This window comes from Mesoplodon densirostris, chromosome 6, assembly GCF_025265405.1.
Source record: "Mesoplodon densirostris isolate mMesDen1 chromosome 6, mMesDen1 primary haplotype, whole genome shotgun sequence".
Classification (NCBI taxonomy): domain Eukaryota; kingdom Metazoa; phylum Chordata; class Mammalia; order Artiodactyla; family Ziphiidae; genus Mesoplodon; species Mesoplodon densirostris.
Window position 1 is genome coordinate 77533510 of NC_082666.1, and position 23117 is coordinate 77556626.

Genomic DNA, 23117 nt, shown 5'->3' on the forward strand with positions numbered 1-23117 from the left:
AGTAACTGAAATCATGGTATAAGGGGAAATTAGAGACGAAAGACTAAAGTGAAAGTTCTGTGATGGTTCTCAATGAATGGTTCTGTGTGCATTGCAATGGTTGGGTAGATTTTTTCTCTCTTCTGCAGTTGCAGCAGAGATAAAAGCTGAGAGGGGAAAGCATGAGGTCTTATCTGTGGTAGAGGCAGCCTCAGCCATGGGGACAGACACCACCTGCAGGGGACAGCACACCTCCAGGGGGCTTGCTGAGAGGTGCCAAAGAAGAGGATCCATCACCAGCTGCCGCTCCCACATCATCCTGGTGACATGAGGATCGTGGCAGGGTGCTGCCACTGGGGGGAGAGCAGAATGTAGGAAAGGAGCTCTTTACACCCCTTCATCCCATGGGGTGAGGAAAGAAGTATTTCTCCTGCCCCAAGCCAAGGGAGGTGAACCCCAAGAGAATCACTTGTGAATTTTGGGTGCCCCAGCCCTCCCCCAACACTGGTGACCATCTTATCTGAGGGACTGGCTGGTGGAAAGCATTGTTGATGGAGACATGGCTCATGGGATGGCCAAGTGAGAGAGGTCAAGGGTCCCCAGCCACGTGTCCTCTGAGGGATGAGCGAAATAGATGTCAAACGAGTTTGCTGGCTGGTGGGACTGGGGGCTGCAGACTTGCTGGGGACATAGCTTGGGTTGAGGATGTGTACACTTTAGAGAACTGTGGCCTGAGGGCCCAGTGGGAGGCTGGGGCTGAGGGCTGGAGGGACCCTCAGTGCCTGGGGGCTGCTCACCGTTTGTCTACGTGGAGTCCCTAGTCAATGAACTGGATCAGCAGAAGGACCCAGACAGGGAGAGGCCTGTGACCTTTCCAAGCCCAACATCTAAAGTTGGGAGATCTCTGCCCAGCTCCCACCCATGACCTTTCCTTAAAGGGGTTATGCAGAGAGGGAGGGAGACGGGGAAAGCTAAGCACCCCCACCAGCACCTGGAGCCAAAGTCCAGCCTGGAGATGGGCAGCTCTTTTCTTTTTTTTTTTTTTTTTTTTTGCGGTATGCGGGCCTCTCACTGTTGTGGCCTCTCCCGTTGCGGAGCACAGGCTCCGGATGCGCAGGCCCAGCGGCCATGGCTCACGGGCCCAGCCGCTCCGCGGCATATGGGATCCTCCCAGACCGGGGCACGAACCCGTATCCCCTGCATCGGCAGGCGGACTCTCAACCACTGCGCCACCAGGGAGGCCCTCTTTTCTTTTTTAAATTGAAGTATAGTTGATTTACAGTGTTGTGATAATTACTACTATACAGCAAAGTGATTCCGTTATACATATATATACATTTTTAAAATATTCTTTTCCATTATGGTTTGTCATAGGATACTGAATATAGTTCTCTGTGCTCTACAGTAGGATCTTGTTCTTTATCCATTCTATAATAGCTTACATCTGCTAACCCTAACCTCCCACTCCATCCTTCCCCAATCCCCTCCCGCTTGGCAGCCACCAGTCTGTTCTCTATGTCCATGATTCTATTTCTGTTTCATAGATAGGTTCATTTGTGTCATATTTTAGATTCCATGTAGAAGTGATAGCATATGGTATTTGTCTTGCTCTTTGTGACTTACTTCACTTAGTATGATAATCTCTAGTTGCATCCATGTTTCTCAAATGGCATTATTTTGTTCTTTTTTTAAAAATAAATTTATTTATTTTATTATTTTATTTTATTTTATTTTTTGGCTGCTTTGGGTCTTCATTGCTGCATGCAGGCTTTTCTCTGGTTGCAGTGAGCGGGGGCTACTCTTTGTTGTGGTGCATGGGCTTCTCATTGCGGTGGCTTCTCTTGTTGCTGGCATGGGCTCTAGGCGGGCAGGCTTTAGTAGTTGGGGCTCACAGGCTCTAGAGTGCAGGCTCAGTAGTTGTGGCACACGGGCTTAGTTGCTCCACGGCATGTGGGATCTTCCTGGACCAGAGCTCGAACCCATGACCCCTGCATTGGCAGGTGGATTTTTAACCACTGAGCCACCAGGGAAGCCCCATTTTGTTCTTTTTTATGGCTGAGTAGTATTCCATTATATACATATACCACATCTTTATCCATTCATCTGTTGATGGACATTTAAGTTGTTTCCATGTCTATGCTATTGTGAATAGTGCTGCTATGAACATAGGGGTGCATGTGTCTTTTTGAATTGTAGTTTTATCTGGATATATGCCCAGGAGTCGGATTGCTGGATCATATGGTAACTCTATTTTTAGTTTTCTGAGGAAACTCCATACTGTTTTCCACAGTGGCTGCACCAACTTACATTCCCACTAGCAGTTAGGAGGGTCCCCTTTTCTCTCCACCCTCTGCAGCATTTGTTGTTTGTAGACTTTTTAATGATGGCCATTCCGACTGGTGTGAGGTGGTACCTCACTGCAGTTTTGATTTTCATTTCTCTACTAATTGGTGATGTTGAGCATCTTTTCATGTGACTATTGGCCATCTGTACTGCTTCTTCAGAGAAATGTCTGTTTAGGTCTTCAGCCCATTTTTGGATAGGGTTGTTTGGTTTCTTGTTGTTGAGTTGTATGAGCTGTTTGTATATTTTGGAAATTAAGCCCTTGTTGGTCGCATTGTTTGCAAATATTTTCTCCCATTCTGTAGGTTGTCTTTTTGTTCTGTTTATGGTTTCCTTTGCCATGTAAAAACTTGTAAGTTTGATTAGGTCCCATTTGTTTATTTTTGTTTTTATTTCTATTGCCTTGGGTGACCAAATTAAGAGCACATTGGTACGATTTACATCAGAGAATGTTTTGCCTATGTTCTCTTCTAGGAGTTTTATGGTGTCATGTCTTAACGTTTACATCTTTAAGAGGTGGGGCAGCTTTGATTGAATAGGAATTGAGGTTTGCAAAAGATAGAAACCTGGAAAGAAAACAGTGTAAGAACCAAGAGACCAAAAAGTATAATGCTGAGTTCATCAGCTGTGACAGAACGGGAAGTCCTAGCACAGTTGGGAGCCATTGGAAAAATAAACATAAGTCCTTGAATTCTCTGTGCCTCAGTATAAACATAAGTCCTTGAATTCTCTGTGCCTTAGTTTCCTCATCTACAAAATGGGCATACTAATGGCATCTACCTCTTAGAGGTGCTGTGAGGATTAACTGAGTTAATCTGTGTAAAGGGCTGGAACAGTGCCTGGCACATAGAAGGTACTTAAAAGACAGGCTTTTGGTCATTTTCCAAGTTGTAACTTCTCCACACATCAGTAAGATGTGTTTTCTTTCTGATTTCCTTGACAGCAGGCATCTCTATGTGGTGAGATCTGCCTTCTGTGAGAGGGGAGAAAGGAGGGGAGGAAGCCCCTGGGGCCAGGCTGCAGGACAGCCAGAATGGCCACATTCTTTCAGCAGCCCTAACTCATGGACCCTCAACAGCTGGGACTAGGCTTTGTAGAGGGAAGACTGGGCAGTTGTGTCCACAGAGAAGCATTAAAGGCATTTTGCTTTAGAAACATGGCTAGATACTCTGTGTTGGGGAACTGGGTGCCCCCAGCCCATCATTGGCAGCAGGGAAGTCATGCACAGCAAGCTTAAAAAGCAGAATTATAAAGAGCACCAGAAGAGCCTTCAGCCAGGCCACATGGGAGAAACGGGACAGGGCAGAATTTCCCTTCCACTATCCACTTAACCAAGGCTACCTCCCCTCATTTGACATTTCTTGAGAAAGGTAATTAACCTCTATTTCTCTTCCTTCCCTTAGAAGTCCAGAGGGTTCCTCTCTCTCATTCAGTGAACTCCAAGGAGGCTGACAAGACTGTGGATTATCGGCTTTAACAGGTGACACAGCCTATTGTGTTTTTTCTTCTCTTATAGGTAAGTTTTCTGAGTTGTGGTATACAGATGAATTTATTTTTTATTGGGGTATAGTTCTTTTACAATGTTCTGTTAGTTTCTATACAGCAGGTTCTCATTAGTTATCTATTTTATACATATTAGTGTATATACATTAATCCCAATCTCCCAGTTCATCCCATGCCCCCCTTTCCCCCCTTGGTGTCCATACGTTTGTTCTCTACATCTTTGTCTCTATTTCTGCCTTGCAAACCAGTTCATCTGTACCATTTTTCTAGATTCCACAAATATGCGTTAAAATATGATATTTGTTTTTCTCTTTCTGACTTACTTCACTATATATGACAGTCTCTAGGCCCATCCACGTCTCTACAAATGACCCAATTTCGTTCATTTTTATGGCTGAGTAATATTCCATTGTATATATGTACCACAACTTCTTTATCCATTCATCTGTCGATGGACATTTAGGTTGCTTCCATAACCTGCCTATTGTAAATAGTGTTACAATAAACATTGGGGTGCATGTGTCTTTTTGAATTATGGTTTTCTCTGGGTATATGCCATTATTACTCAACATAGTTTTGGAAGTCCTAGCCACGGCAGTCAGAGAAGAAAAAGAAAAAAAAAGGAATACAAATTGGAAAAGAAGAAGTAAAACTGTCACTGTTTACAGATGACATGATACTATACACAGCCACCAGAAAACTACTAGAGCTAATCAATGAATTTGGCAAAGTTGCAGGATACAAAATTAATGCACAGAAATCTCTTGCATTCCTATACACTAACAACGAAAGATCAGAAAGAGAAATTAAGGAAACAATCCCATTCATCATGGCCACAAAAAGAATAAAAATGCCTAGGAATAAACCTACCTAAGGAGGTAAAAGACCCGCACTCAGAAAACTGTAAGACACTGATGAAAGAAATCAAAGAAGACACAAACAGGTGGAGAGATATACCACATTCTTGGATTGGAAGAATCAATATTGTGAAAATGACTATACTACCCAAAGCAATGTACAGGTTAAATGCACTCCCTATCAAATTACCAATGGCATTTTTCACAGAACTAGAACAAAAAAATCTTAAAATTCGTATGGAGACGCAAAAGACCCTGAATGGCCAAAGCAATCTTGAGAAAAAAAAATGGAGCTGGAGGAGTCAAACTCCCTGACTTCAGAATATACTACAAAGCTACAGCAATCAAGACAGTATGGTACTGGCACAAAAACAGAGATATAGATCAATGGAACAGGATAGAAAGCCCAGAGATAAACCCACGCACCTACTGTCAACTAACCTATGACAAAGGAGGCAAGGATATACAATGGAGAAAGGACTGCCTCTTCAGTAAGTGGTGCTGGGAAAACTGGACAGCTATATGTAAAAGAAGGAAATTAGAACACTCCCTAACACCATATACAAAAATAAACCCCAAATGGATTAAGGACCTAAATATAAGGTCAGACACAATAAAACTCTTAGAGGAAAATATATGCAGAATACTCTTTGACATAAATCGCAGCAAGATCTTTTTTGACCCACTTCCTAGAGAAATAGAAGTAAAAACAAAAAATAAACAAATGGGACCTAATGAAACTTAAAAGCTTTTGCACAGCAAAGGAAACTATAAACGAGATGAAAAGACAACCCTCAGAATGGGAGAAAATATTTGCAAATGAATCAACTGACAAAGGATTAATCTCCAAAATATACAAACAGCTCATGCAGCTCAATATCAAAAAAAACAAACAACCCAATCAAAAAATGGGCAGAAGACCTAAATAGACATTTCTCCAAAGAAGACATACAGATGGCCAAGAGGTACGTGAAAAGATGCTCAATATCACTAATTATTAGAGAAAAGCAAACCAAGACTACAATGAGGTATCACCTCACACTGGTGAGAATGGTCAGAAAATCAGAAAATCTACAAACAGTTAAGTGCTAGAGAGGCTGTGGAGAAAAGGGAACCCTCTTGCACTGTTGATGGGAATGTAAATTGATACAGCCACTATGGAGAACAGTATGGAGGTTCCTTAGAAAACTAAAAATAGAACTACCATACGACCCAGCAATCCCACTACTGGGCACATACCCTGAGAAAACCATAATTCAAACAGACACAGCCTATTGTGTTTTACAGCTGTGTTGGTTTCATAGAACCTGCCCGTTTAGGAAATGGTGTCTGGGCTGTGAGCAGGTCCCATGGGATGGGTAGGAGATGGCCTTTTGGGATGATGTCATCTTTCCCCCACTTTCAGTCTTGTCCCTCCCCTGAAACAGTAAGACACTCAGCCCGGGCCAAGAGGTGAAGTTCTTGTTTATTGTTGCAGCAACTCTTACAGACATTAGCGTTCAGTTAAATAAAGGAAGAGAACACATTAAATACATCACAACCCCCAAAACGGTATGGAGGAGGGGAGGGTGGGCCAGCCCGGTGACCAGACTGTCAGAGGAAGTACATTCAGTGGGTGTGCGGCATCAACATTCCAGGCTCACATGTATATAGATCTTATTTATATATTTATTTATATTTATATATAGAGATCATTGAGTTTTGTGTATACAAAGAACCATATTGTTACAAATACAATACTATACTTCTCCCAGCGCTTTACAATAAGCTCTATTTCACCCTCTTTACAGAACAATAGTACAAGTTTATACTCTAGGGACTGCTGAATATGTACACGGAATTTCCTTCTCACACGGTCCTCACGACTGCCTTGATGGAGGGTCGGGACATAAGGTCAGGGTTGTGTGCTCAAGTCGGACTCAACCAGGGAAGGAGCAGACAGACATGAAACTCAAACCAGCAAGTGGCCTTGTAAGTGGGAGAGTAAACACACCTAAGAGGAGGTGTCCTTGGTTGTAAACAGTGTTAACAGCCTCACCGCTGGGCTGAGGGACCCAAGAAGGGCTCGTGGGTGGGTCTCATCTGCGTGCGGACGGGGTGACGGGTGTGAAAAGGGGTGGTGGGAGTGATGGGGAGGTAGTAGGTTACTCTGGGACTCTCTGAGGCCGGTGCTGATGGGCAATGTTCAGAAAGCAGACCTGGCTGCAGGGACTCGGAGTCCAGTGCCCCGTGATGGGCTCCAGGCCTGGAGGAGCCACTCCAGTGAGGGGAGTGGGCTCCAGGCATTGGTCTCTGGGGGCTTCGTCCTCTCGTGAACCCAAGGTTGATGGTGGCTCCCTGAAATGCTCACATTTGAGAAGGCAGAGGCAGGGTGGGTTCTGGTGCATCCTGGCTGGACCCGGAGGGGTCGTCGGATCTAGGAATCTGTCCCCAAAGCTGAGTCACCAGCATGTCCTAGCCAAGCTGCAAGAGTGGCTTTCTGCCCGGGGCCATGTTTGGGAAGGCTGCTCTGTACATAGTCTTCCCCATTACATGGGGTTTCAGATATTTACATATGTAACTATATATACTGGGATGTCAGAAGGGAAACAGACCACCACCTCCCGTGGGACTTTCAAAAACAGAGTTACTATTAAGATTCTGGCTCCTTGGTTAACTTCCGAAGGTGGGCTGATTCCCTCCATCCAGTGGGAGCAGGGAAAAGAATACACTACAGCCCGCTGAACCTGGACCAAGCTCCGGAAACATTCGCTATCTGGGCATGAGGAGCCACTTTTACGAACACAAAGGTACGTGGTGGGTAATCTTATGCTGAAATGTTAGCCTTCTAGGAGAGTTCACCTCACTGGCCTTTTCAGCACCTGTCAAACTTCCCAAGATTTTTGTGCAGTAGCGATAGAAAGTATATTCTGTCTCCCTCTCCTTTGGGTGAAGAGCCTTATGTAACTATGTGGGAGGCTGCCCAGGGACATGCTGGTGGGGTTCCCGTTCCCTGGCCGATTGCGGGGGCTCGGAACGGGCCCTCGGGCAGGTGGCTCAAGCGGTCACCCTGGGAACTGATGGCATGAGCCTCTCTCCAGTGACTTCCCAAGGCTCCTCATGCCTGAAAATACCACCCAGAATGCTTCATTCCTGTTTTACCCACTCCTTCTGGCAAAGGAAAGATGAACTTAGGACTCTTTAGTATTTAATTATATGTCGTCAGACACTATGGTTTGGTAAGTGGAGCTGAGGTTCCCGGCCTCTCACGTTTGCAGTGGGTCAGCCTTGGGGCTGGGCTCCCAGCAGCATTCAGCTCAGTGTCCTCAAAAGTCATCCAGGGGTCCCAGACTGCCCAGCCTGGACCCTTGGAGAAGGGGCAGCCCCTTCCTAAAGGGGACATGCAGGCAGCACAGCCACTCTTCAGCAGGGCCTGTCTCACGGTCACACTGGGAGTCCAGCCACTGACGCTGCTCAAACAACCAGCTTTCCTGACTCTAAGCAGAAAACTCAAGACAGCACAGAGATCCCAGGGGTACTGACCACTCAGCTCTCCGGCGCAAGTATCTTGTTCCCAATCTTTTCATATTCACTTTCTCCCTCCCTGAAATCCCTCCATTTGACGTATAAATCCATACTATCCAACACCTGCTCACCGGGTTCCTATTTCCATGGACACAACATAAATAATGCAGATGTTGAGAACAGGGACTATATTAATATCACAAAATATATTAGTTTCTCTTCCTGTCTTTGCAGAGGTCACGAGCAAAACAAAACAAAAACCAAACCAAGCCACACCCCACCCACATGAAAACAAAATGCTCTTTGGACCAAGAGTAAGTGAAAACTGGCTCAGAATCATGGTATTACTAAAACATCTGCACCAAACTGAGACAAAACCCATGGACATGAGGCACCTGATAAAACACGTAATGTTCCACACCAAATAAAAGCTTTTTCAGGCCCACGAGGCAGCAAGATGTTTCTGGAACACATTTGGGGCTTCTTAGGCATTGCTTGAGGTCATGATTGTCCCCTTAGTTTTGTGGTTTATATACTGTTCTGGGCTCTCAAAGGTCACATCCTGCCTCATGGTCCTGAGTGGAGAACAAGGCTGGTCCCACCTTGGGCCAGGAAGCATAACATGATTCCACCGGGCCTCATCTTCAAGGGGAACAGTCCATCGCTCCCAGACTCCCAGTGTGGGATGTGTGTGTCCGGGTGGAGGCGCGAGGGGAGTCCACCAGAACACTTCCAGCCAAGGCGGTGCTGGCAGGGCCGGGCCTCAGCCTCAGAGGGGCGGTTCTCTTCAGACAGGGCTCACCAGTCCCTGCAGGCCTCACCTGCTGGGGGAGGGGGCCTCACAGGGAGGTGACGTGGGTTTTCCAGGGGCTCTGGGTGCCTCACTGGCGGCAGGGAGAAGAGAAGGTTGAAATATAGGCAAGTGAAACTGTGTATGTACGTGTGATGTAGAAGGAGGCAGGAAGCACCTGCCTGTGTTTAGCTAATGGTTGGTAACCTTGGGAAGCCACGGATGCCCTGGGAAGCACCCAGTTCTCTGCAACACGAAGGTATTCTTGTCCACGGCAGTTCCCCTTCTATGCTGGGTGAAAAGGTTCGCGTTAGAAAACACAATTATGTTGAAACTAAAACTATAGAAGAGGCATAAGGTTGGCTCAGAAATTCTGGGCAGAAATAACGTATGATGCCCCACGTACATGGTGGGCAGGCATATCCGTAAAGACACAGGCTGGTCCTCTCTGTTACTACCATATTCCCATAAATTGACTGGAGGAGAGCAGAAATCAGCGGTTGGATCGTAGGCACTGCTGAATCGGCTTCTTCACCACCCCTAGGAGTTCCTTCTAAGAGGTCTGCACCTCTTGGGAAGGGAAGATCCTTCCTGAGCGGTGACAACCCTCTTCAGGACCCCCAAGGGTCCTTCAGGATGGTCCTGGGCAGATTCTGGGTGGATACTGGCTGCTCTCCAGCCTCAAGGGACTGCATACAAAACTTCCCTGGTGTTAAAAAAAAAAAGCAAACTAGAGAGAGACAGAGAACAGAGAAGGAGGTCTCTGTGGATTCTTTTCCTTCTGTGTCAAACTGAGTGCTGGGTATGAGAGGGGAATATCTCAGTGGGCACACAGATGTAGCACGAGAAACACAACCACAAGTGAGGAGAGTCCTCCATGCATGCTGCCCGGGGGGGCGTGGCCTCAGATGTAGACGGGCTGTTCCTGGGCCGTCAGCAGTCTGTACATGGCAGCCGGCATCGTCTTCATGTGAATCTGAGGGCAGAAATGCACTTTAGCAGGGGGACTGAGGCTCCGGGAGCTGTGTGGGCACTGCCCCAGGGCTAGCGGGAGAGGCGGCACCTCTTGCCATGGGACTCCTTTGAAGGTACACCCCTCGTCCCCCCCACCATTCCTAACAGGGGCCTGACGCAGGTGGCCTCCAGGAAGTACGGAATCCATGGGCTTCTAAAAAGTTAGGAGTGACAGAGAGTGAACAATGAAAACCAGGTAAGATGGTTTATTTCCCAAAAGCTCTTGCTCTCACCAGGCCTTTTTTTTTTTTTAAAGGAGAAAACCCTTAAAACAGAAGGACCACTGTGGGGTTTTGGCTGATCCTGCCTCCCTCCCTCCCCCGGCAGGAAATCAGCCCCAGAACAGCTGTTCTGACACCTGCCCGGCCATACCAGGGAACTGCCTCTGGGGAGCTGTTGATTAGATTTGAATCTGACTTAAAATCTTCCAGGCACATTTGGCGGGATTAGCTGGAAAAAATGGAGAGAACTAGGGCAGCTATGGCGAGAAGATACCGACTGGAGAACTAAAGAGAGGAGGTGGAGAAGTGATGCCAGAGGAGAAGGTTGAGGGTGACGTGACGGGATTCTGAGGAGCAGCTCTAAGATGACCACTCGTTACCAGGCTTAAATTCTGGTCCGAGACAGACTGTTCAGTATGGAAGTGTGCTGAGGACAGGGAAGGACACTCAGGAGGGCTTCGTGGAGGGGGCGAGCGCACCAGGGGACCCCCAGCCCCCGACTCTCCCTTACCTCCCCAACAGCATTGGAGAGGATGTGCACGATCTTCTCGTGTGGGGTGGCGACCACACTCTGCCCGTTGATTTCAATGATGCGATGTCCCACGCGGACACCTCCTCTCTCTGCTATTCCCCCTCGCATGAGGCTGCAGATCTATCAGAGTCAAAAGCCAAGTTACCCATCCTGGCCTACATCGCCTGCTAGGGAACTGGGTGGGGGTGGGAGACTGTCTTTTCTAGAATCCTCCATCCCCAGCACTCTCATCTCTGAGGAGCTGCCATGGTCAGGCTGTGGACATTTACATCTCTTTGTTTCTTTTTATAAGAGATAGGACTCTGGATGCCCAGATGGCCCCCTTTTTCTCGCACTCTGCGTAGGGGATGCAGCACGTCACTGGATTTCGTGGCACAGTGAATTCTGAGTATTTTTCATCCCAGCTCGATCTTGGTAAAAAGAGCTGTTTGGGCCTGTCACAGAGCTGCCAATGTTTTCAAACTGTCAGCCTGTGTAACACAGTTTAGTATTATCTGGGACTCAAACACTGAACTGTGTAATGCTAGCAGCCCACTTTTTAGGGTCACAGTTACCTGAGTTAAAATGGGGCTAGAACCCCACTTCATGTTCCAAAGTGTGGCCAGCTAGAAGGCAGAAGCTCCCTTTGGCTGTCCCAACTCAGTGGTTCTTGTTCAAACTCCCTTCTGGCAGAAATGGTAATGTGGCTGGTTTTCGTCTCAGTGCAGCCAGGCACTGCAGTGGGCAGAGGCTGCAGGCTTGGGGAGGGCTCTGGGCTCAGTGCTGCAGGCTATAGACACCCCTACCTCACACACAAAGCAATCAGAATTTCCCAAAAGAACATGGTTTGAATTTACAGAGCTGACTTTTCACTCCTGGCTGTGCACCTTTCTTTAAAAGCCTATGCAGGGGACTACCCTGGTGGCGCAGTGGTTTAGAATCCGCCTGCCAATGCAGGGGACACAGGTTCGATCCCTGGTCAGGGAAGATCCCACATGCCGCAGAGCAACTGAGCCCCTGCGCCACAACTGCTGAGCCTGCACTCTAGAGCCCGTGAACCACAACTACTGAAGGCCGCACGCCTAGAACCCATGCTCCACAACGAGAAGCCACCGCAATGAGAAGCCCACACACCACAGCGAAGAGTAGCCCCCGCTCGCCGCAGCTAGAGAAAACCCGTGCGTGGCAACGAAGACCCAATACAGCCAAAAATAAATAAAATAAATTTATATAAAAAAAGGGAGGAAAAAGAATAGGGTTTTTCCTATCTGCAAAGATGAATGCAGAGAGAGGGAGGGCACATCCAAAATCTATAATATCAAGAAGGTTACAGATTTGTCACCAAAGCCCAGAACTACTGTGAGTCCATAACAAGGCAAACCAGGACAAAAAGGGAGTAGTGTTGAGTAGGGAGTTGCTGCTTGGGATGAAGAAAAAGTTCTGGAAATAGCACTGATGGACACAACCACTTTTTGAATGTACTTAAAGGCACTGAAGTGTATGCTTAAAAATGGTTTAAATGGCAAACTTAATGTTGTGTATGTTTTATCACAATAAAGGGGGAAAAACCAAGGAAGTATTTGAAGGCAGACATCCAGGTGATGAAAGTACTCTTTATCTCCCAAGAGCCAAATTCAGGTTAAAAAGGTAAGGCAGAGATCATTCAGGCATAACCCACAGGGCTGGGTTCTCAGCCTGGGCTGCACTGGTATCACCAAGGGTTTGGAAGCCCAGCCCCCAGGGCTCTTCACCCCCTTCCCTGGGAAGCTGCTGGCTGGGGGGGGGGGTTGGGAAGGTGGATACCTCAAACTATCTCAAGCTGGCAGCTGGGAGGGTCACCCCGCTCATCACAGAGTCGCTGGGCTCTGGGGCACATGGATCTGGGAGGGTCCCTCTCTTCCCCCACAGAAGGCACAGAATTCTCTGCCCATGGAGGAAGTGAGTCTGCCTTCACCCATTCGTCCCTTCCTTGCTGGATTTTTTCTGCAAAATGACCAGCTTTCAAGAACAGCCCCAAAACCCAAACCCTGGGCCACGGTTTCGTGTGTCAGACTTTTGGAAAAGGTGTGGGGTTGTACTTACGATTCCATTCTGGACACTGAACCCCAGCTGGTAGCGAAGGTCTGGTCTCCTGATCAACACGGTGGTCACTGGGGGACACCTCACGATATTCAGCTTGACCCGGGCCTGATTCTTCAAGCCCTGAAATGTGAATAAAGCACAGGGGATTCGATGACCATTGATGCCAACAAGAGATAAATGCAGACAGCACCAAAGGCAAAAGATGCTGCACTGAGCCTCGGTTTCTTCGTTGACTCCACAGTGCCCCACGTCCAGCCTGATAGCACCTGCGTCAGACAGTCCAAGCTAGATTCTGTCAACCTAGGGGAGAAAACCATTAGGTTTACATGGAGCCCTTTCAGCCCACGCAGAGACCAGTTTCTGTGGGCAATGTCTTCATTTTGGGAAACGGGCTGCATTCAAGTCATCTGGAAAAAGCGATCGTCTGTGCAGCTAAGAGGAAAACTGCCACATGTGTATTTTGGCTTGAAAGATGAAGGATGCACAATCTCTCTCCTGGTCAGGTGGGGGACAAGCACGAAAGGAACTTTTTCTCTGAAAGGCACACTCGTAGCAATTCTTCCTTTTCTAACAAAGGACAACTAATTCACACAACAGCCCAATTCATCAGGGCTTGCTGTCTGTCGCCCCTGGTGGTCCTGCTTCCCCATTCTCTCTGCCTGTTAGGGATTCTACAGTTTATCAACATTCCCACGAGCATCTGGGGAGAAGCAGGGCACAGAGGCAGGACTGCAGTCAGCGAAGGCCTCCTTGGGAGAATGAATAGGGTGGTAGGACCAGTGCTGGTGGAGAGGGAAGTAGGAGGAAATAGGGCTTAATGGTCATCTCCGATTTCATGCTCCCTGGTAACTCGTCCCTCCCTCTCAATTGGAATGGCGTATAGAGACAAAATTGGTTTTTAAAGATAAAGAGGGACTCCATCTGGTTTCTGAGCCTATTTAGAGTGCTTCCTCCACCCCACTCTGATCTAAGCTGAGCTCAGGCCTGTCTTCCTGCCCTTGAACACATGCTCAGCAGGGACCAGAGCCTGGGTCTGCACAGGAGAACCCCTAGAAAATCATCACAAAGCTATGCTTTCCCTCATTCAGGCGGTGGGAAGGTTCTCCTGCCGGTCCTGCCACCGACTTGTGAGCCTCACCCAAGAGGAAGGTGCCAGACAAAAGTAATTCAGTCCTGAAGTGAACTCTCCCCGCCCCCCGACACCTCCCCAGCCTGCGTGCTCTGCCTCAGGCAACTCCCACTTGCCAGATGGTCCAGACCAAATGGCCAACAGCAGGTGCTTTCCAACCCGCTTCCATCATGGCACACAGGGAAAGGGCCAGGGTAGAGAGACCACACTGCTTGTGGCTGGAGGCCCTGCTTTGAGAGCTGAGACGGGGAGGACTCAGCACTCCCGCCTGATGCCTGTCTCACTGCACTCCCAGCTCGCGAGGCCAGCTGATTGGGAAACAGCGCCAGGCCTGCCAAGGTCCACTCCTCCAAAGGGCTAGAGCTGAGGGGAGAAGCTCTTCCTAAAAGACGGTACTGTGGGGTGAGTGGACAGCCTCTCCGCCAGCAGAGGAGGGACAGGCAAAGGTAGGCTCTATTCCACCAAGTCTGCCGTATCCCCTGGAGACGCCCCCCTCCCCCCACCCCCGCCCCATCAATTCACAGATGGGTCCAGTGTGTGCCCTCTATCGGCGAAGTGGAAAGAGAGGCCTGGGAGGACAATGACAAATCCATTTCAGCCAGAAGGGTGATTGCCTCGTATTCTATAAATAGAAATCTGTAAATTCCACAATGCTGCTGCCAACTGTCACCCTCCGACCAGTCTGCAAACTCTGCGGGAGGTCAGGACTTCTGCTTCACATTTTACGGATGAGGACGCAGACACGGACATTAAACCTGCCTTGTCTGAGGCTCAGTGGGGTCGGGACGGGGATAATGGAGCCTCTGCCTTCCTCACAAGCACCTTGCCAAGCAGAGAGGTGAAAGTGGTGTTAGATGACTTTGGTGCCAACAGAATTTGTGGCAAGAGTGTAACCTGCCCCTCTGAGTGGCAGGAGGGACCCACACACCTTTTGCTTCTAAGTAATGAAGATACACTCTAGACTGAGGGATGGATAGAGGCTTTTTTGGCCCCTATGCTCGGCCAACAGGTCCTCAAAGTGGGACACCCCAAACCAGCAGCACCAGGACATTTTTTGTTATAAATGCAGGGTTGGGGGAGGGATAAATTAGGGGGCTGGGATTAACATATATGCACTACTGTATACATAACATAGATAACCAACAAGGACCTACTGTATAGCACAGGGTACTATACCCAATATTTTGTAATAGCCTATAAGGGAAAAGAATCTGAAAAGGAATGTATACACACACACACACACACACACACATGGATAAACGAATCACTGTGCTGTACACCTAAAACTAACACAATATTGCAAATCAACTATACTTCAATAAAAAAAAAAGCAAGAGTCTAGGGTCCACCCAGACCTACAGAATCTGAAACTCCAGGGGTGGGACTCAACATTCTGTGTGTTAATGAGTCTTCCCGGTGACTTGATACACACTTCCTGGCGATACACTCAATTTTTGAGAACTGATACAGGCCACTGCCGCAGAACAATGAACTCACATGCACTCAGGGATGATCAGAGTCAAAGATGTCAGTTTACTACTCATACCTGTGGCCAGTGTGCTCCGTGAGAGCATGGACTAGCCACGCCAGGGGGAGGGTGACAGAGAGCCAGTTGGCCTGGTGCCCAGTCAGCCACCCCCATGTGTGTGAGCACCCCTAAGGTCACTGTCCATCAAAAACCATCCTGATGACGAAACTAGCCAAACCACCTGTCACTGCACGCTGACTCTTGCCAGGCACCGACCTGAAGTCACAGGAGCTGTCTCCTTTAATCTCCTTGACAAACTGGCAGCTCTAATTATGCCCATTTTATAGAGGAGGAAACTGCAGCTTCACCACTCACCCAGGTTCACCCACAGCAAGATTCTCTTCCAGGTCTATTTGTATTCAAACCCAGAGCATTTTCTCCTACGCCGTGATTCCCCATATAGACATTGGAAGGGTGTGTGTTATTCATGAGTAAAGCCTGCTGGACAGAGAAGCCAGGGAGAGTGACAGAAGGACGAAGCTGTGCCCCCAACCTTTTCGCCCAGCCTTGCACGGGGCCGTGTTTTTAGTTTACTCGCCTACCTGGCGAGACTTCAGGGCTCCAGCTCCCAGGCTGCCCCACTTACTTTGGGTGATTCCAGCTTGTCCTCTCAACGTGTGAGTTTTGAGGAGGTCAGTTTAATTCCCCACCCCCAGCTGTTTCCTCAGTCTCCGGAGTTGCTGTTTTCTGCAGGACTGGAGCCTCCCAACGGCTGTGATTTGGCTTGTGGTGACGTGTGTGCACTCGCAGGCAGCTGTTACCAGCATCTCTCCGTGGTTTCTGGAACAGCTCTAGGAAACTTCTCCGGTTCAAGAAATGTTTCCAAACAAGAGCAACAGAATGTGCCAAGGGCGATTCTCCCGGGGTAAAGGAGGTCTGCGGAGATCGGGGCCTCCCGCACAGCAGCAGGTCCTGTCACCCATGCCCACGGGGATGTGCTGGAATTCTTCCCCTAACAGTGGGACCAGCGGGGCTGGGTGAAGAGGCGTCTGCTGTGTCAGGAGACCTGGGCTGCAGCTGTTTCCTCCACCACAGCCCGGGGGGTCTTAGACCCTCTATTCCACCTTCTACCTCAGTCTCCACATCTTCAAAACAAATGCTGAAACCTCCTAAGAGCTCTTCCACTTCTAATTGCTACAATTTCAGCCCCTGTTATGCATTTTTATTCTTTCCTAAGCATGTCTGCTGACAACACCACATCTCAACCATCATGCCCGGAAAAAGCTATTTCTAACATTACAAATCGGCTTCTCTTTTGGGGGTGTTGCTCAGATACCATTCGTGCATATATTTCTTTTTCCCTTGAGAGCCCCCTCTTTATCATTCAATCAGTAGATATGTATGGATCACCTGCAATGTGCCAAGCCATGTGTTAGGCGCTGGGAGTTGGTGGAGCCAGGCCTCTGGGAGCTCAGGGGAGGGCTGCAGGCACAGGCAGGGCAGCCAGAGTCCATTCCCCTTTCTCTCCCCACATCACAAACTACAAGACCAGGAGTGTGTGGGAAGCAAGAGCAAAGGATGACGAAAACGAGGAGCACGTTGTCAGAAACACAACCCTCCAGACAGAGCGACCCGCTTTAAATGTTTACACCTATGAAACACTGCGGTTGTTCAGGTATGTCTGTGAGGTACAGGAAAACCTCGGAGAGCTCCTGAAAAGCAAGAGAATGACTATTTTCTCTGTTACCTAAAAAGTCCACATCGCTCCGGTGGGTTCTTTTGTGTACATTGATTTAAGATGCTGATTTGTCCCTCAGTGAAAGAATTTCTAGACTGGGGATATTTGCTGCAAGACGAAGCCCAGAGAGATGGCAATCTGAAACAACCAGACCACGCACTTGCTCTGCTGTTCCTCATCAACGCTTCAAGTTGGGTCCCATTAACTCAGATTTCTCAGCTGCCACTTTATTGGAGGTGCCAATTAAATAAATGGTCATTTCGTCCCCATGACAACAGTGGAATGGTGTAGCAAATTAAGAAATATGGTGGGAGGGAAGAGTAGGGAAGACGGAATGGGAGAGGAGAGAAGCCAGAATGGTCTCTATAGCAACGGGAAAGCAGACCCGTGATGATCCCGTGGAAGGTAAGGAAGCGGTGCTCTAGTTTCAAAAAGAAAACAAATCTGGAGGGCAGGACCGTGGAGGCGATGGCATGAACAGGCGGTCTGCTAACACGCTTTGCCTACCAATAATTATGCTTCAGGAACTATGACAGGAAAATAAGAACTAGGGAAGAAAGAAAATAATTCAATACCTGTAATCTATTCTAGAAACGTACTCTATTCCCTATAACCAGGGGAGAGGGAAGGTCAACATGCATTAAAGTGGCAAGATGCAGAACACTCGAAGCCCATTGATGGCGATGTCATCACCGGGGAGTTTGTTGAACATGCAGAATCCCACCCCAGACCTGCCGAATCAGAGCCTGCAGTTTAACAAGATCCCTGGGTGATTCAATCAAAGTTTGCTAAGCACTGATTTTCCAGGATGAGAGCGGCTCGTTAAACTCATTGCAAGGAGCACTGAAGTAACACTGAAACAAGCAATACTAATGGGAAGCCTTGAAGAAGCCCAGAATGCTCCCCTGCGGGGGCCTAGGAGTGAGGGTGGGGCACTGTGAGTATCTGCTCAGGGACAGGCAAAAAAGATATGTTTTTACAGAACTTACAAACCAGGAGACAACCCATTAAATGTCTTCTTCGGTACTGGCAATTCTAGCTGAAATCAGTAGGAAGATTCTCGGGGTGGGGGGAGAAGGGGACAGGGCCAATCACCCTTTTCTATTCGACAAGGCAGCGCATCCTGCAGCGCCGGGAAAGGGCAGCTGTGTCCTAGCTGGGGCCTGCCTGCTATGTACTTCTCTGCCGAGGGTGGCCACAGAGGTGCTGGCTTTCTTCCTCTCCATCTTCATCAGTTACATCTCTTTCATCACCACATGGCCTTTTAATTTTCCCATTCCAGAGAGACTCCATTTATAGACATAAAAGGTCAGCTACTGGTGCAAACAAACCTTTTCCCCTTAGGAAACTGCTCAGACAGCGCGCCAATTGCGCCCTGCGCTAGTCTGTTTCCACCTTGATGTGTGATGCACTGGACAGAAGACCAGTCCCCGTGTGGTACCAGGGGAAGGCAGGCCATGGGTCTCACAGCCTCCCTCACCGTGTCTGCCTCCTTTGTGCAGAGGCACGGAGGGGTGGACGGGGATCTGGACTCCGTCAGCTGGGGCGTTCTGGGCATGCTGTCTGCACCTTCTGAGTAGCTGATGACTCATCTGTGAACCAGGCATTTGCCATCACCCTCCCTCACAGGCTGTTTTTTATGAAGAGGAAGGGAGGTGACCAGTGCCTAGGGCTGGGCACTGCTGGGCAGGTGTGTAAATGGGCTCAGGCATGCAGCCTTGCCAGTCCTCAGGAAGGTCTGCTTATTCCCACCCAGGCCCCAGCCCCACCTGTGCTCAAGTTATCCTCTCTTCTGGCTCCTCCTCCCCAAGACTTTCCAGACGTAGATCAACTCCCCACCCTCCCTCCCTCACCGACCTCCCTTTCTCCAGATTTCTCTCCCACACCTGAACTATCTCCTGCAGGCAGGCTTTCTCAATCTATTGACATTTGGGCTGGATAATCCTTAGCTGTGGGGACTGTCCTGTGCATTGCAGGATATCTGGCAGCCTCCCTGACCTCCACCCACTGGATGCCAGGAGCATCTCCTTCTCCCTAGTCGTGACAACCCAAACTGTCTTCAGACATTGCCAAATGACGCCTGGGGGGGTCAAGATCCCTCAGGTTGAGAACCACTGCCCCAGGGTCTGACCACAGACACCGCTGGAATGATACCAGGGTGGCCGAGTGACCTGGCTGCACTACTGACACACTGTGTGACCTCGAATGATTACGTCATTTTCTGTGCCTGTTTCCTAACTTGCACAATAGTACCTACCCTACAGAAGGCTGCCGTAGGGTTCTGCGAGTGAACACACACATTCTCAGAATGGTCCAGGCGCACAGCACTCAGTCACTGTTATTATCAGTCCTTTCATTCACTTCTCCCCATTGAGGCCAAGCTCCTTAGGGCGTGGATTGTGTCTGAGGCATTTTTGGTTCCCATGGCCCCTCGGCAGTTCTCACACATGCATGGGTGTTTAATAAGTAACTTGCTCCCTGGTATGAGAGGGCATCTGTGAAGCTTGGCATGTGTGAGTGAGAAGCCAAATGTGGGTGCATCCTTTCTTCCTACTCCTGGCCCTCCCTGGCTTCTCCACATTATCACACCATCAGATCAGCCTTCTCAGGCTGGCTCAGACCTGCCTCTCCCAGCACAAAGCCAGTCCACCATCCATCAATTCCAGAAGAAACTCCCAAAGGCCACTTTCCTTTCTGCTATCCACCTGAGTCTAACTCCTCCTTCAAGGCCCACCTTAAAAATCAGGTAGGGCTTCCCTGGTGGCGCAGTGGTTGAGAGTCCGCCTGCCGATGCAGGGGACATGGGTTCATGCCCTGGTCCGGGAAGATCCCACATGCCGCAGAGCGGCTGGGCCCGTGAGCCATGGCCGCTGAGCCTGTGCGTCCGGAGCCTGTGCTCCGCAACGGGAGAGGCCACAACAGTGAGAGGTCCGCGTACCACAAAAAAAAAAAAAAAAAAAAAAAATCAGGTAAGATTCTCTGCTCCCCCACTCCAAATGCTCTTAGCATTTCACCTCTATGTTGCCACTGAACCCTTTCAATTATAAATTATCCTCCATGTGCATACTGTCATTCTGGCTTCTTTTTTTATTTTTATTTATTTTTTTCATTCTGGCTTCTTCACAGTTCAGCTCAGGCTAACAGAAGCCCAATTAAACATGTTTGAATGAATATACATGTTCAAACTAGGACCTTTAATCTTATCTTTAATGTATGTTAAGCAAGAGGTAGAATTTATTTATAACAAAAAGAAATGAGCCCAAAAAGGACTATTTCTTTCTGAGTGTGATTATCTTATAAGGATTTAGTGCGGTGGACAGGGGTTCGAGCCCTGGTCTGGGAGGATCCCACAAGCCACGGAGCAACTCGGTCCGAGTGCCACAGCTACTGAGCCTGAACTCTAGAGCCCACAAGCCACAACTATTGAAGCCCGCGCACCTGGAGCCTGTGGTCTGCAGCGACAGAGGCCACTGCAATGAGAGGCCCTCACACCTCAACGAGGAGCGGCCCCCACTCGCCACAACTAGAGAAAGCCCCCACACAGCAGCAAAGACCCAACACAGCCAAAAATATATAAATAAAATAAATAAACTTAAAAAAAATAAACAGGCAAAACAAAATGAAAAGACAACCTACAGAATGGGAGAAAATATTTGCAAACAATATGACTGACAAGGGCTTAATTTCCAAAATATACAATAGCTCACACAGCTCAAAAACAAAAAAACCCAATCGAAAAATAGAAGACCTAAACAGACATTTCTCTAAAGAAGAAATACAGATGGCCAATAGGCACATGAAGAGATATTCAGCATCGCTAATTATTAGAGAAATGCAATCAAAACTACAATGAGGTACCACCTCATACCAGTCAGGTTGGCCATCATTAAAAACTCTACAAACAACAAATGCTGGAGAGGGTGTGGAGAAAAGGGAACCCTCCTACACTGTTGGTCAGATAGCCACTGTGGAAAACAGTATGGAGGTTCCTCAGAAAACTAAAAATATATAGAATTACTGTATGATCCAGCAATCCTACGCCTGGGCATATATCCCAACAAAACTATAATTCAAAATATACATGCACCCCTATGTTCATAGCAGCACCATTTACTATAGCCAAGACATAGAAACAACCTAAGTGTCCACCGACAGATGAATGGATAAAGATGTGGTACATATACACAATGGAATACTACTCAGCCATAAAAAAGAACAAAATAATGCCATTTGCAGCAACATGGATGCAACTAGAAATTATCGTAATAAGTGAAGTAAGTCAGAAAGAGAAAGACAAATACAATATGATATCACTTATATGTGGAATCTAAAATGTGACACAAATGAACCTATCTATGAAACATTAACAGAATCACAGACATAGAGAACAGACTGGTGGTTGCCAAGGGGGAGGGGGTTGGGGGAGGGATGGAGTGGGAGGTTGGGGTTAGCAGAGGTAAGCTTTTATATATGGATGAATGAACAACAAGATCCTACTGTATAGTACAGAGAACTATATTCAATGTCCTATGATAAACTATAATGGAAAAGAACATATTTAAAAAAGAATGTCTATGTATGTATAACTGAATCACTTTGCTGTATAGCAGAAATTAACACAACATTATAAATCAACCATACTTCAATAAAAAATACTGATAAAAAAAGCAGGAAAAAGAAAAAAAAAAGATGAATTCCTATATAACATAAAAAACAAACAAAAAACGCAAAGAGGTAGACATGTCTGGCCTATACACTCACCTTGACCTCCCCTCCATCCCAGGGCCCTTGGCCAAGGATGTTGTCTTTTGTGATTTTCTTCTGCTTAGAATAACTATTCTATAAATTCACATTTATTCTCTCTCTTTCTCACACACACACACACATACAGAGCTATATTCTAGTTAACAGTCTTTCAGGAAACCCCAAGGAACCAAAGAAAGTCATAGGATCCTAGTCTGCCTGTACCACACTGCTTGGTACAGAGCTGGCAGGGTCTACAGATACTGTAGTGAAGGAAAAATATACTTGTTCCTACTTCCCATGCAATCAGCAAGTTCCAGTGCACTCAAGAGACTACACATGGATACTTCAATCCTAAGAAAATCTAATTTCTTGCCCTCAAATACTCATATTCAATTTTCCTTTAAGTAGCTCTTCTCAGCCTCATGCAACAGTATCAATTCAGGCTGAACAAGAAGTAATTATGTTCAGGTTTTAGGAGTATACAGACTGTACCAGTTTCCTTCCTTCTACGTGGCATGTGTGGCTCATGTTACGTAGGCTCTGGGGAGGATACACTCACCTGGATCACATCACAGTGAAGGAAAGTGCCCTGGGATCTGAAGCATTTCCATGATTTGTAACAGGGATGGCAAGTCATCTCAAGAACACCCAGCTGACTATAAGTGATTGTCTTGATTACTGAGCTGAGGAAAATTCTGTTGAGGCTGAGTGGGGGCTTAATGGGACAGAATGCTGTGATTGATGAGTGATGTCTGCGAGGGCATGGTGTTAGTGAGTGGTGTTCTGTGAGCCAGATACACCATCCCTGAAAAAACAATTTCAGGGAGGAATTGGTAAATAGCAACTTGATGGTAAACAACCCAAGTGCAAGTCCATGCCTTTTGTATTTGTGTCCTTCTCAGTGCCTGACACTTAGAATACGCTCAAATGTTGATGACTTCATATCACTTCAGGTCTACAAGAGAGGTTGATTTTTCCCATCTCCAGTTACCTTAATAATGCTCTGGCAGGTCGACAGAGGCAGGCCCACCAGGCTGGTGCCATTTATGGACATGATCTGGTCCCCAATATTCAGCTTCCCCGATTTCTCCGCTGGGCCTCCGTGCATCATGTTGGCTATGATCACGGTAGGCAAGATGGATCCCCAGCCAGACTCCACAATCACCACACCTAGGATTTCCCCTTTCTGCTTCTCTATGAAGACCTGAAAGGAGGAAAACATGTAGAAAGCC

At 47.7% G+C, this 23117-nt stretch overlaps 1 protein-coding gene across 2 annotated transcripts in view; it reads right to left on the bottom strand.

Moving 5' to 3' along the window:
* Positions 1–9233: 9233 nt before the first annotated feature.
* Positions 9234–23117, bottom strand: part of APBA1 (amyloid beta precursor protein binding family A member 1) — a 77001-nt gene continuing 63117 nt past the window's right edge. For both annotated transcript variants that reach the window (XM_060100853.1, XM_060100852.1), the window contains 4 exons: positions 22877–23089; positions 12805–12924; positions 10723–10863; positions 9234–9952 (listed from right to left, as the gene is read on the bottom strand). In XM_060100853.1, coding sequence (XP_059956836.1) covers positions 9881–9952; positions 10723–10863; positions 12805–12924; positions 22877–23089 — 546 coding nt within the window. In that variant the 3' untranslated portion in view covers positions 9234–9880. The remainder of the gene's footprint in view (positions 9953–10722; positions 10864–12804; positions 12925–22876; positions 23090–23117) is intronic.